This window comes from Brienomyrus brachyistius, unplaced genomic scaffold (genome assembly GCF_023856365.1).
Source record: "Brienomyrus brachyistius isolate T26 unplaced genomic scaffold, BBRACH_0.4 scaffold74, whole genome shotgun sequence".
Lineage (NCBI taxonomy): Eukaryota > Metazoa > Chordata > Actinopteri > Osteoglossiformes > Mormyridae > Brienomyrus > Brienomyrus brachyistius.
The window spans coordinates 724,707-739,337 of NW_026042349.1; the positions used below are offsets into that span (position 1 = coordinate 724,707).

Sequence of the window (14,631 nt, forward strand, 5' to 3'; positions counted from 1 at the left end):
AAAAACAATTTCCCCATGGGGAAGAATGAAGTATCTTTAGTAAATTTAAAAACAAGCCATATCAGTACAAGTACAGTACACACAACATTATACAGAAAAATCTGTGGTGGAACTTGATTGAGAAGCAAGTCTTGCACTTAGCTGTGATAGGACAGAGATTTCACATGGCAAGGTCACACAGCGTTTCATCTTGTTACACCTCTATGTAAACTGGACCAAATGCAAACATAATACTGGTTACATCGTGGCATATGGTACTAAGGTGAAGTGTCAGTCAGTCAGAAGAAATGGACTTTGCTTTCCTAATTTAAAAAAAGCACCAGGACAAATTCAATGTTCCAACTACAAAAGATACAGGTCATGTTTCAGACTGACTGACAGGCTGTTCAGATTATGGCTGTTCACTTAATACAGGTAAATGAAGGGTCTTTAGAAGAACACTTCATTACATGTGACATTTATAATTCAGTGAGTTTTTGGAAGTAACCACAATTATAAAACCGTGTTCTTTAAATGATAAAAAACATATTATTTATATCTGAATGGTGAGTCTGACTATGAACTAGAAAGATGGAATTATATTAAAATGCATCTAAACAGCATATCTGTATAATTTTGTAAGAAAACTGTATGTTACCTTTTCCCGACAATGTGTTTATTTTCATTATCTGATTTGCCAACTCACCCAAACTAACAAGAAGGAAGGAGCGAGAAAAGCTAAAGAGTCAGGGGAGTGAAAAGGGATATTTGGCAAACTGGACCTGGCAGGAGATCCAGACCATTTCATCAATTAGCTGACCGCTCCCCTTTGCCAAACTGGCACAGAGGACGGCACACTTCCACCAGTTGGACAGCTATCGAGCTCTTCCTGCAAAGCAGTCTAAAGATGCAGTTTAAAGATGCAGTCTAAAGATGCAGTCTAAAGATGCAGTTTAAAGATGCAGTCTAAAGATGCAATTTAAAGATGCAGTCTAAAGATGCAGTCTAAAGATGCAATTTAAAGATGCAGTCTAAAGATGCAGTCTAAAGATGCAGCCATTGCACAAAAATGGAGACGACTAAACATCATGCTGTCTGTTCAACCAGCCCTCTGGTCTCCAAAAGGCTAATGAGCAAGTGAAACTGCATGTAAGGACATTATTAGTATTACAGATGCATGAAGGCAATCAGGTCCATCCTGTCTGTTTAGATGATTTCCCATCCATTTTCAAATGTATTTTTTTAAGTCCACAGTAACTGGAGAACGTTCACCCCATGGTTCTTTGGAAACAGGCACTCTGGTCAATGGAAGGCCTTGGATATTATGGGATGCATTCTGTGAGTAGTTAATGTGAATTAGTCCAGCTGTTATCAAGCAGCTGGATAGTAGAGAAAGACAACAGCTGGGAAACATCAGTATATATTTAGAAATGGTAGAAATCTGAGTGCAAAGACAGGGAAAGAAGCCGAAGCATAAAGATGTGTGGAGTCTGGAGACTTGATTATTACATTAGACTAAAACAGTTGGTTATGGCTGCATGTATTAAACGTGCATCTGGTTATGACTCACAGCCCTCACGTCCAGCATAATAATGCACTGGGGGGCACATTTGAGCCCGTCGGCTCTTAGGGGAGGTGATGCATCCACAGTGAGCAGAGACATTACAGCCTGAGAGTGAGGTGAGCCCACGCTCCTGGGGATGGATGTGTGGTGGAGGACTGCATGGCTCACACGCCCATCCCAGCCCTGAGCCACATATCGCCCCTGACATCAATGGAAAGACAATACAGCAGAAGTCATGCTGCCAGGGGAACATGCAGCACATCTGAAAAAGCTTCGACTGATGTCCTTAACTAGCGAGTGACGTCTTTAGCTGCAGGTGGCTGCGGAGGAGTAACTGCTTAGGTCAAGATGTGGAACATGGTACAAGAATAACAGTCCTGTGAGGAGCTTTAAGGGTTTTTAAGGGTGGTTTTGGGGGCCAGCAGTGATACAGATACTGTAACGCGCACAGGATCTGAGCTGGCAGCTTTCCAAACACAGACACAAACCCTGAAAGCCCTGATGTACTTATAGCAAAAAGAAAGATCTGTAAAGAGCTGCTTGATTTGCAGGCAGAGTGTGTGGACAAAGACACAGAGGGCTGACACGAAAAGACCTTTCCTGTATCTTGAAAAGTTCAGCAAACGTATTACGGAAGCACTTCTAAGAATAAACTCACATAATCGCTAAATTATGTGTCTCTAAATGATTTCAGCCAGTCTTCCTCCATATGAATTAAACATACTCCAGGGCCGTCCTACCAGCGCTAAAATACATAAAATGGCAAATTCCAGTGGAAGAAAAATCAGATACTATTTAGTTATAATCAATCCACCCACAAGGACATAGGTGACCAGCGCTGCATGATTCTGGGTAAAATATGAATAATTTCACTCAGAACTGAGACTCTGATTTTCTCTCATGATTCCAGAGCAATAAATTCATCTCTGTATTACTACATATTGTCTTTATGAATATGGAAGAAACAACATGTAGAGATGGACAGTATATCTGTTATACTCAGATTGACAGCCAGTATTTAAATTTTATCAATATTCAAAGGTAACAGCACCAGAGATAAAGACACAACTACTGAAATAATGGAGACGATTTCAGGGTTAGTGAGTGGCTCCGGGGGTTGTAGTGGAGGATAAGGGATTTTATCATCTCTTTCAGCACTTATACAGTAAGAGGCCAACCCTGAGGCATCCTGAGGTAACATCCTGCAGGCTGCCTGTAGCAGGAAGTACTAAAGCTATGCATCAAGGTGTGAAGCAGCACTTCGTGTTTGACCTCATATTCATACGTGTTTTTTTCTAAATGGCTTTGAAGGACGAAAAGCAAACGAGGTTAATTGCGCAGGTTACAGAACAGCAGACAAAGGGTGTTTGAATCCTTAGTTTAATAAACAAATATAGCTTAGTCCTATTTGTTGATTTTGAACATGTAAACATAAAACTATATACAACAGATATAAAAATGTCAGAATTTTAAACATCCATCCATCCATCCATTTTCCAAACCGCTTATCCTATTGGGTCGCGGGGGGTCCGGAGCCTATCCCGGAATCAATGGGCACGAGGCAGGGAACAACCCAGGATGGGGTACCAACCCATCGCAGGGCACAATTACAGCAATTTGGCAACTACAATTAGTCTCGGCATGTTTTTGGACTGGGGGGTGGGAGGGGGGGGAACTGGAGTACCCTGAGGAAGCCCCATGACGGCACTGGGAGAACGTGCAAACTCCACACACATGGTGCCCTGGTGGGGACTCGAACCCATGTCCTAGAGGCGCGAGATGAGAGTGTCAAACACTGCACCACCATGGACCTCCCGGGAGAAACATGTATGAACATTTTTCTAATACTTACATTACTGCATATGGCCATGCTAATGGTTCTGCTTGGGCAGGATATTATAACTAAGACCTGATCTTGGTTTACTGGCTTACCTGCTGAAATTTGACAACAAATGCGTGAAAGGTACATTAACAATATGCTTATGTACACCATACTTAGCAAAATATATCTCATACTAATAAATATGTTGATCTGCTTACAATAACCTCAACTATGAAACTTATTCAAAGAACTTCACAGTTAAAAGTCATTTGGTGATAGAAATGAGCTGAACTGGGCCTGACATGCCAACCTATTAAATTACAAGTAGTTCTTGCATAACTTGATTCAAACTACTTTCTTAGTCTCATTTGAGTGAATTTGCAATTCATCAGTTCGTTTTTCTATTGTACCTTTCTAAAGAATATATATATATTATCAGTGTATATTTATCCAGGATTTCTCCCAGATTCCCCACTTAGACATAACATCGATTTCAGCTGATTCCACTCGAGCCATTCGGACTTTAATACTGAGGAAGGTATCTAGGAGGAACACGCACGTAGCTGTGTGTTCGTTTGGAGTATGGCTGTAGCCCCAGTACACGTAACTCACGTAGTTCCGCATGAACATTCACATCGCGCATAAATGGGCGTGGCCATTGAGTCCTTCCGTTTTAAGCCCCGCGACCCATCAAAAATTGTTACTTGCTATAAACTCAGTCCTACGTCCTTTCAAAGGGGATCGCTTGAAAACACTTCGCACAAGTCGTAAGTATATAACGCAAGGCTATTACTTTAAAATTTGGTTGATAATGAATAGACATAACTTAAAACTCAACTGTCACGCTGTTTAGCACGGGGATTGAATTTGGCTACGTTTTTCTGTCACTTTAATGTTTACATTGTATCAGATAGATATATGTTAAATCGTGTCGCATTCAACGTTTTAAGATTTTTAATGAATCCGGCGAAATCTGGCTTTTTAAAAGCCGCCTCCCCCTATTTTACCAATTTTTTAGCCATTATATTCAATTATTTTTATTTTACAATCGGCTGCTTAACTAAAGCATATCAAATAAAAAATGATTTTCAGTTAAATGTTCACTGAATCTCTTTCGTCACCTAAATCAGATTATTGAACAACTGTACGTTCTGTAACTGAGTCAAAGGCTGAATCAGCAGAATACTAGCAAACCGTACCGTCAGATCTATTACTCACCACTTCTCTCTTTTTCTTCATAATTAGCTGAATTTTAAAGAAATGGAGAATATCCAAGAACTCATCCAGTTTGCCAAGGAAATTCGAAGTCAGAAGCCCAGCAATGGCATGATGAAATTGTACCTGATAGGCTCCATGCTTGCACTCTTTGGGGTGATGGTTGGGTTTGTGGAGACGGTGTTACAGCCTTTCTATACCCATGAGCCCATGGACGAGGAGATGACACAGCTTGTCCTTCTGGAGCAGCAACAAGCTGAAAAGAAGCTGAGGTGGAGAATGGAGGCAGCAGCAGTCCTGGAGGAGGACATGGGATTGAAAAGCAGGCAGCAGGCAATGCTTGCGAGGAGGAACTCGGCCAACCGGCTGCATGCATCGTAAGGGTGGCCTTCATCAATGTGCCTACTCAGCAGATATGTAAACACAGCCAAGCTTCTGCAGGTCCACCCTTAAAAAGTTATCTTGATGATGATTGGGCTAGATGTTTGTAGACCCAAGGTTTTGTGGAAGATCATGCTGTTGGGGAATCGGGGTCGTTGCTGCTGTGCAGCAGAAATCTGGAGATGTTTTATGATGCCATATCTGATGGTGCTCGTCATCTTACACTTGTCTGTGCATGAATTTATATTTTTTAAATCGAATAAACTTTTTATTTAAGCAAGTTCTGTGGTTCATTTCATTCTTTATAAAACTGGCTCACAAGTTTTGCAACTGCTGCTGATGACAACAAATAATCCCAAACTGATTTGCACTTAGCTGGGTTCATCAGGAATAATATGTAGCAGGTACCCGCAAGATTTTAGTAGCTTCAGTGCTCAGCATTTTGCTGACTTGCATACAGTTAAAACGGGAATTCTGAATACAACCAGACTTTCCTAATGTGGACTGAAGCGGTAGATGTGCTTTAATGGAAGCTTTCTAGAATAAATACAATGTAAGTTTCACAATATTTTATGGAGATCCATAGGTATGATGAAAGGATAAATTGTGGCACCTATTACAGACCTTAAACAGTAATATCCACAAAATCCTACCTTCACCAGGAATTTGAAATGGTGCTTCTATCAGTTAAAGTGTGCCCCCTAGTGGTTACTTAGCGATATAACCATTTGACCTTTTTATTTTTCCAGTCCTTCTAATCATCTCCTAACTGGCTTTCCGAGGCAGGGTACACGGTGGGGGGGGGTCTAATAACACCCAGTAGCTGCCCGCCTAGTGTTTGAATTGTAAAGAAAACCTTTTATGATGGAGCTGAAACAAATGTATGTACTTGGCTTTAAAAATACATTTTAAAAGTTCGTTTTTGGGGATATACTCTTCTGTGAACCAATGCAGGCTTTTACGTGTCACCCAGTCATGCGAGCTGGTGTCCCTGACCACCGTTCAGCGCTGTAGAACTTACAGTGTCGTCATGCACACAGTGGTTCTCTGACGTTCTTCCTGACTGGGCTTTTCTGACCAATGCAAGGTGGACCTTTCTTTTTGACTGGGTACACTGTCACCATCTAGGGACATTAAAGAACTGTAAGCAAAAAGTATGAAATATTATACTTTATAGTGATTGGTGAATCTCCTAACCGGTTTTTATATCGTATTTAGTACCCTGTAACCCAACACTTGATCAAATTAATGTATTATACATTTATAAAAATACATATTTAAATTTATAGAATATGCATAGTTTCATTGTCTTTAAGTGTAATAGTTTATAAATGTCTTTTAAAAGAAACTGATTTGTGATATTTTCTTACATTTACTATTTAATATGGGCTTCCTGTAACAGCAGCTGTACTGCTTGGTCTAAAATTGGACAAAGAGGAGAACCATTGCTATATAACAGCTACATAATCATTTACTATAATACAACACAACATTTCACCAGACTAGTCCAATATTTCATGAGTACAAGGACTGACTCATTCAGCCAAATCACACTATTACACAATATTCCAGTGCATCATACTTCGTTTCGCACTTGGTCATGGCTTTCCGACCATTTGCTTGTTCTTGTTTCCTCCATCCTCCAGTGCGGCTGCAGCAGCGAGTTCATGGGGTCTGACTGTCTGAGTCAACGGGAAACGGCACCGCTGCTCCAACGGGTTCATTGACTTTTGCACTAATTTTCAAGTGTCTGCGTAGACCACGCAGTCATTTCATGATAATGATCTTTGGGCAATACGACATCTTTAATGTTTTTAAGAAATGGCATTGTTCACCTCGTCGCCACAGTCAATTGTAGAATAAATACGTCCCGTTACCGGTGACCCCGTCCAGGATATGGAGGGATGAATGTAAAACTTCTGTACTTTTAATGCCCGCCTATTCTACCATTTCTTACCGATGTGAATATTTACCGTTAATAGGTGAAAGGGTATATTGATAGTGAAGAACAGTATCACGTGTTTTGCTTTTAAATTCTCGAATCAAAAATGGCTTGATGATTTAGTCTTATCATGCCAGGTGATTGTGTACTTTTAACGTGAGGAAATAACCTGCCCACCCCGAAGCGCAATGTCTGATCGAAACAGAATGTACGCCCAGAGCACTCTGTACCACACACACACATACACACACACAAATAGGCAAAATATGAGCTCCTTCCCCATCATTGCTGGCGCAATTGCCTAAGGGACACGTTTGCGTTATCGTCGGTGCTCTACGTGCAGTACGATATTAACTTGATGATCACAGCGTGTCTCTATTACTGTATCTACTCAACAGCAAAGGGCACAGTTTGATCCTGGGGGGCACACTCAGTACTTTAAATATACGGATCTATTTATTGGAGGTGATGAATGAAACCAAATTAAATATTGGGGGTACACGTCCCTCCCCGCCACCCTCGGTTTTTACGTCCCTATCTACAGTTGCTATAAGCCAAAATAAAAAAATGAAGATATTTAAAACTTAATATTTAAAAATACACGTAAAACTCATTGTATTTTTAAAATATGTGATCCTCGTCTAAAAAATCAACAGTAAGAAATTGATGTATTCATAGGAAACTAACTATGAATACTTCTGTAGGCTATTTAGTTACATTTAAAACTGCTTTCTACATAAGTTTCACAGTAGCCTATAGCTGTTTGACGTAAGTATAACACTGCGGCTACAAATAAAAAGCAGGCGAACTTTGTCATTGTTTTATTTGGGGACATTTTAACTTATAATTGGAGGGACGTGGCGCTAGGGCATTGCACCATGCAGGGGGACTCGCGCTTCTTCGGCTTTTGCCCTAACACACGCAACGCGCGTGCTTCTTTATAAATATTAATATACCGCCAATATGTGGGTGGGGGCAAAGGGTGTGGAAAAGCCCTTTATATACAGAGCTTTGACAGCAGCATCTACATTCGGCAGCATTTGTTGGGATTGTGTTTTGCTGATTACAAACGTCGTATATTGTTCTGCATTTGGATATTCAAGAAGTTCCGTAAGTATTTCTCTTATCGATGAACGAACTAAGATACAATATATTATTCTTTCCGTAAACGAACACACATTACTTTATTTTACTTTATGATAAATTACTTTCTGCATCATTGTATTCTACTTATGATTTATCAGCATTTTATGCAGCAAATACATTTACTTTTAATTTTTAACTGCGACACTTGGCATTTTAACCGGTGTCTTAACTATCTTCTGCACTTTTCTATTTTTTTTTTTTAGAATTTAAAGGAAATGGAGACCGTTCACGAGTTCGTCCCGTTCGCCAAAGAAATTCTGAGCCAGAAGCCCAACCGAGGTCTGGTGAAGGTGTTCCTGCTCGGCTCAGTCCTGGCTCTCTTCGGAGTGGCGGCCGGGGTGCTGGAGACTGTCTGCCAGCCTTTTTGTGTCCAAGACCCAGCGGATGAAGGTCTAGTGCAGCTGTCAGCCCTGGAACGACGGATGACTGAGCTAGAAATCGTGAGTCGGAGGGCGGAGGCAGCAGCGGCGCTGGATGAGGAGAACGAGCATAAAGCCAAGCATCAGGCGGCCAACGGGCGCAGGAACTCCGCCAACCGCCTGCATGCGTCCTAAAGACTTGTTGCACTGTTGTCTTCAAAAACGCGGTTCATGGCATGTAAAGACCAGCAACAATGGGCTGTGTTGTACTGACATACGGAGGTTCCGAAACAGATTGTATTTGATGCCTGGGAAATAATAGAAAGAAGGAATGTATCTTAGAAAACATTAATTGCTTGCTGCTGTGCAGCATATATTTTGATATATTTTCTAATGCAATGTCTGCTGGTGTTTCCAGAGGAGACGGTGGAAGCTGAAAGTGAAGAACGATTGTTTACGCAGGTTTTATTTATCAGTGGGTCTGTGAGGGCGAGAAAGAGAAAATGTAACAAGAGACGGGGGTTTGTCTTCAAAACTGACGAGGAGATGGATTTAAAATGCTTTATTTGCACATTTTTTCATCTTATTAAAAAACGTTTATTTTTTGTTGCGTTTTTATCATTGTTTGAGACAAAGGGCTTGCTTCTCCAAACAGGTATCCAACTGAACACTAATATAGTTAAGATTCCTTTTGAACATGGTGTGACCGGAGGTTTATTACACGATGCTGCATTTCTGTGCACTACGATGCCCTTACAGAGAATGCTTTGATGAAAAAACATCCAGTCAATGGAACTTATGTGGCTGAAAGATCAGAAGACAATGGCCAGATTTGTTAAACCTGCAAAATCACAGTTCGATGACACAGTGGTATTCGGAGTGGCTTCCTTGAACGTGCAGCTGGAGAGCATACAGGTACCGACGGCCCTTCCCATGTTTTTATGAGTACATCAGTTTTTGGAAGCCAAACTACCGGCTTCTAACAAGGCGTGCCTATTAATGCGGCCACTGAGTATAACTGTAACATTCTGAAGTAGCCTGCCAATAATATTTATTAAGATTAATATAGGCCAACTCTATCTCTCACAGTCCAAAGACAAGGTGTGCAGTTATGTTTGATTAATGTCTCTATATTCACCGCAGTTTGTGTATGAATAGAATAGAGCGCTTTGGTATGAAATAGATATTAGGTTTTGCATAGAAAGGCTTCACATCAAGTGTTTGTGCATTGTGATGCAAGTGCATAGTATTGTGACACTGCAGGGCCTGTTAGCTACGACTCACAATCCGGGCTGTTGGCACGCCTTGCACCTCTCTGTATTTGCAGAGGAAATGAAGATGATGAAAAGGAAATATAAGCTGCGCATTGGGCAGTAGTAGTGGACATTTTATTAAAATACTTAAGAACCATTTTGGCAGCCACGTTAAAGCCAAAATTCAGTTCAGATCACTTTAAATTATTACAAAATTGCAGACAACGCCCTAGAACACATATGTACAGGTAGATCAGAAAGCCTCTCATTTAGCCTGTAACAGGAAAGGACAGCTCTTCCTTAAAGAGATTGTAAAAACTGCCCTTCAGATGTGCATCGTTTGTGTTATTTAGCAATTTTGACTTTTAAAAATGAGTAGTTAACTCTCCTGCAGAGAACTAAAGGGTGCAAAGCATGAGAGGCTTATTTCAAGGGAAAGTGTATAAAAATAAACTTGCAAAATTAAATTTATTCCCTAATTGTATAAATTTGTAATGGACAAGAGAGACAATAGTCTGGATGGTTCACATTTGAAGCAACATAATGACAAACATTTGTCCAATAAAAAATATACATCTGAACAGCTGCAGTTCCCACCACAAACACCAAGCTGGCCGCTGGTGATGACAGGAACCTCCCTCTATATCGCACTGGAAGTTTGCCCCATGGGAAACTCCCCGCCGTGGCAAGAGAGTGAGTGTCATTGGGAGCGATGCCCCATGCAGGCCCCCTTTCTCACTGCGCGAGTCCATCAGCCGCCCTCAGCTCTCACTTCTTCCTCCTCACTTTGGGCTTCTTGACTGGCCTCAGATATGGGTTGTCAATCATATTCTCCTCGCTGGCCTTCACTGCGGGCACCACTCCACCAGGTGGCAGCACAGAGTTCTCCTTATCAGCTCCAGGTTCATCCTAATATTGTGCAGGAGGACAAAAGAGGCCAGTCAGCCAGCTGTTCACATTTTCAGAAACAGGCGCAAAAGGCCCCTCAGCTCTAACTGGACCTTGGATGAGTTGCCGCAACGCTGGCCTGTGAGGAGCGACACTGGCCATATTTACGTTAATTATGTTGCCAGGGGTGTTTTCGTTGTCAGTCTGATCATCCTGCTCTGATGAATCCGTCTCCTCCAGCGTCTGCAGCTCCAGCTCAGATGGCAGGAGGGCGTTCAGGTAGGGGATGGAGCTTGGCCGTGCAGCGATCACTAAGCAACAAGAGCGCAAACACGAGGCCGTCAGATACACAAAACTGGAATTACTCAGGCGACTTGAGAGCCTCGGTTAATGGTCACTGCATTTTGTTTTTCTTAGAACAGAACGTAAAGGTGACAGTGGCTTCACTCTTACATTTCAGAACATGAGATGAAGCAGAAACACAGATCTCTCCACAACCAGTGACAGAGGACTGAAGTTTGGAATCTGCACCCACATGGCATAGGAAGGACTCTCTTAGTGATCAATAAAGCCTCCCCCACCCCACCTGAACAGATATAACAAAAAGGACAGTAAGGCAGACCAGGGCTCACATGGAAAGGCGGTGATGTCATCTTTGAAGAGACTCTGCGTCTCGCCCGTCTTGGCCATGAAGCGGGTGAGCGCACGCTCCACATCCCGCCGCTGAGAGGCGGCCTTCTCCCGCACCACCTGGTAGTCAGACACCGGCTCCCGAAACGTCTGCGGGGGGGGAAGCGCAGAGCAAAAACAAACTCAGCACCTCAGGGACCCAGGTACATCCCAGCACAGCTATCCTTGCCGCATTAGCTCCGCAATGTGATGACGCCGCGTATCATGACTCTGGCAGGGGAGGGGGATCCTACCGGGGTCTTGATGTAGGTGTGGGGGTCTGGGAACTCGGGGAAGTAGCAGGGGATGTGTGAAGGGTGCTGCCGCTTCTGTCCCGCCACCAGAGCCTTGGGCACCACGGGGGCGTTTGTCACGGGAGCTGCGGTGGCGAGCAGGGAGAAGGTGACACCCCCACAAGTTCAGGGACGAGTCACTGACACACAGCGGATTAACATTATTCTTTCTTAACACACTATATTTCATAATATATGAAAATATATGAAAAAACAATGGAAAAAGTATTTTGTAATTGCTAATTGCAATATTTCACTAAATCTGTCCAACAATTTTAAGCAGCACATCTTAAGCTTATCATTATTTTACTTTCAAACAGCTATCCTCCTGTTGTACTGAAGGACAGACGACAGATCAGAAGGTCACAGGAGCACAGAAAACTCACGTGCTGTGATAACCATCCTCTGTGACCTTTTGGCATAAATGGGTAAAGCGTCCACACCAAAACCTGCAGGAAGTGACACGCAAATGTAAAACACCGCAAAAAACATAAAATATCCAGCATCCCAACCCATGTTGGGGACTAATGGCCCAGTAATCATGCCCATAAAACAATATTTGATCGACATATTACTGGTGACACTAAGATGGCACTTTCCGGCGATTCTCACCCATCTCGACGAGTGTGACCACCACGTCGGACAGCGTTGGCGTGCTCCGCGCTGTGTGTTCGCAGTACGCTTTGGCGGACCGCCCCACTTCAGAGATGTCTGAGAAAGCAACAGGGCACCTTATGTTGTGCACAAAAATCACTGGGATAAAATCAAGCAATTTAGGGAAGACATCTGTAATGGGGCCTCAATGATGAACAGAAAATATTCTTCTGCACAGGGGTGGTTAATATGGCAAAAATATGGTACCACAATTTTTAGTGCGCATTGGCTTAGGAAAAAAATTAGGAAGAGCATAGAGCTGCAATAGACTAATCTATATAGACAATTCTTTCTATGATCTCTCTGCTTTGGCAGATCGCTAAAAATAGAGACAGAGAAAATACAGGTAGGCATAGTGTCTGGGTTCAGCCTCTGAGAGCAGAGCTGGTGCTCCTCCGCATCGAACAGAGCCAGGTGAGCTGGTTCGGGCCTCTGCTGAACGCCTCCCTGGGCAGGTGTTTCGGGGATGTGCAACCGGGAGAAGACCCCAGGGCAGACCCCGGACACACTGGAGAGATCATATCTCTCGGCTGGCCTGGGAACGCCTTGGTATTCCCCCAGAGGAGCTGGAGAAGGTGGCGCGTGAGCGGGAGGTCTGGGCATCCCTGCTTAGACTGCTGCCCCCACTACCTGACCCTGGATAACTGGCAGGATGGACAGAGGCAGGCAGAGCAGACCCTAAGGCCCACGACATTAAATGAGAATCCAGTGAGGCATTTGCAGAGTGACTACGTACAGCTCTGGATCATTTCCGTGAGTGACTCCACCGCTGCCTTTTCAGCACTTTCGAAGCCACACTCTGTCAACAGCGAGCTGACCACCACCTGCAAGGTCCGCCTTCGAGCCAGGCAGTAATTCTCTGCAGGACTGGAAGTCGTTTTCCCCCCACCTGAACGCTGTGGGAGGGATGGGGTGTATTTCAGAATATTATTCACCATCCATTTACTTTTATAAATCACACAGGGAAACCCAGCTATAAACTTGAGAGAAATCTTGCCTACATGGTACCACGGTGCAGTCCAGCCCTCTCCAAGAACAACAAGGTGTCTGAACAAATGCAAGCAACCAGTAACACATGCATCTCAATCAGGCCTCAGTCAAACTCATCTGTCTAAAAAAAAAAAAATACCAGAGGTGCTATAGCGGGACTCACACTTGTCTGTAAATCTGTGTAAGTAGGTCTCTTAGTTTGTTAGCCACTCTCAGTTAAAAGGCTGTTTTTAGAAGCATTCACACGCAAGTTGTTTACGACTAGCTAAAAGTTAAACATGAGTATTCCACAAAACCACCAATATTACAGTAAGCGCAAAAAACGGAATCATTTACTTCGGCTGCCTTTTAAAAAAAGTCTTCAGGTTGTCACGCTAAAATTAGTCAAATCATGGCGAACATTTAATAAGCAAGTAAACGTTAAATTAAGATGAACTTAACAGAAAGAGGAACATGACAGATGATCACACGTACTATACAAAGTACATTTAAAACGTAATGGTCACCGTAATATGTGTCGAATGAGATTATATATATATATATATATATATATATATATATATATATATATATATATATATATATATACACACACACACACACACACACACACACACACACACACACACACACACACACATTCGCTCAGCTAATAGCTAAAGTGTTCATCGGGCCTGCTAAATCCGGGGGTAGCCATCTCCCCTGCGAACGCAGCGATTAGGTTAGGCACTTAACCAGCCAGTAAAACCAGCTAACCATATAACACACCATCATATACCAGAAATAAATAAATAAAAACGTAAATTATACAGCATTATTGATACCACTGCCTGCTAATGAAGCCATGCAACCCCACGAAAACAAACTACCCAACGCAGCCAAAACATTACATTTTTTTAAATACATAACGTCGACTGCATAGTACCGGATGTAGCTAATAAACAGTCGTTAATGTTCCAAGTGAAATACTAAAGATATAAGTATTTACCATGGCAGCGTTTAAGGACCCACTGCCCATAACTGTAGGATCCGCCATCTTTGCTGATCTACGTCAGCGACCCGCTCTGTTTACGTCGCCCCCCCCGCAACGTACAGGCACCCCGCTAATATTAAAACAAGCATATACATATATATATATATTTGGTACAGATAATATCTCAAATACCATTGCTTTAATAACATTTATATGCATGTAAAGAAAACTAATCTTTAATCAATGCAAAGATTTTTTTGCAAGTTTGGAACCGACAAAATTCTGTCTACTGCCACCTACTGTTCCGGAGTCTTTTCATTTGTTCGTGTTCATCTTTTGCTGCTCCGGAACCTATTTCTATAAAAGGTAAATAAAAAATACATAGTATTTACCGTTATCACAACAATATTTCCCCTGCTTATGTTTTTATTCTTTCTTTCAGTGCTCACCTGATTTTTGATTAATAAAAGAAGTTTTGGGTCTTTCAGGGATTTTTTCTGCAT

The 14,631-nt window shown here is 42.3% G+C and overlaps 3 protein-coding genes across 3 annotated transcripts; 2 read left to right on the forward strand and 1 right to left on the reverse strand.

Annotated features, from left to right (window-relative positions):
- The first annotated feature begins 3,998 nt into the window (after nt 1-3,998).
- Nucleotides 3,999-5,241, forward strand: LOC125726660 (G0/G1 switch protein 2-like). The gene is made up of 2 exons (XM_049003008.1): nt 3,999-4,132; nt 4,611-5,241. Exon 2 carries the CDS (start codon nt 4,626-4,628, stop codon nt 4,959-4,961), a length of 336 nt encoding a protein of 111 aa, XP_048858965.1. The 5' UTR covers nt 3,999-4,132; nt 4,611-4,625; the 3' UTR covers nt 4,962-5,241.
- Nucleotides 5,242-7,857: 2,616 nt separating this feature from the next.
- Nucleotides 7,858-9,013, forward strand: LOC125726689 (G0/G1 switch protein 2-like). The gene is made up of 2 exons (XM_049003067.1): nt 7,858-8,013; nt 8,253-9,013. The coding sequence occupies exons 1-2, from the start codon at nt 7,867-7,869 to the stop codon at nt 8,601-8,603; spliced, it is 498 nt and encodes a 165-aa protein (XP_048859024.1). The 5' UTR covers nt 7,858-7,866; the 3' UTR covers nt 8,604-9,013.
- A 766-nt stretch (nt 9,014-9,779) lies between these two features.
- Nucleotides 9,780-14,280, reverse strand: taf8 (TAF8 RNA polymerase II, TATA box binding protein (TBP)-associated factor). The gene is made up of 8 exons (XM_049003066.1): nt 14,144-14,280; nt 12,902-13,061; nt 12,124-12,222; nt 11,898-11,960; nt 11,473-11,597; nt 11,182-11,329; nt 10,718-10,860; nt 9,780-10,570 (listed from the first exon to the last, which is right to left on the reverse strand). The coding sequence occupies exons 1-8, from the start codon at nt 14,189-14,191 to the stop codon at nt 10,430-10,432; spliced, it is 927 nt and encodes a 308-aa protein (XP_048859023.1). The 5' UTR covers nt 14,192-14,280; the 3' UTR covers nt 9,780-10,429.
- Nucleotides 14,281-14,631: the final 351 nt, after the last annotated feature.

Excerpts from the sequence above, each read along its gene's own strand:
- LOC125726660 (XM_049003008.1), top strand. The coding sequence starts at position 4,626 with ATGGAGAATATCCAAGAACTCATCCAGTTTGCCAAGGAAATTCGAAGT.
- LOC125726689 (XM_049003067.1), top strand. The coding sequence starts at position 7,867 with ATGTGGGTGGGGGCAAAGGGTGTGGAAAAGCCCTTTATATACAGAGCT. Across the intron at positions 8,014-8,252 it reads TTGGATATTCAAGAAGTTCC|AATTTAAAGGAAATGGAGAC; the intron begins GTAAGTATTTCT and ends TTTTTTTTTTAG.
- taf8 (XM_049003066.1), bottom strand. The coding sequence starts at position 14,191 with ATGGCGGATCCTACAGTTATGGGCAGTGGGTCCTTAAACGCTGCCATG. Across the intron at positions 10,861-11,181 it reads TGACATCACCGCCTTTCCAT|TGATCGCTGCACGGCCAAGC; the intron begins GTGAGCCCTGGT and ends CTTGTTGCTTAG. Across the intron at positions 10,571-10,717 it reads CCCCTGGCAACATAATTAAC|GATGAACCTGGAGCTGATAA; the intron begins GTAAATATGGCC and ends GCACAATATTAG.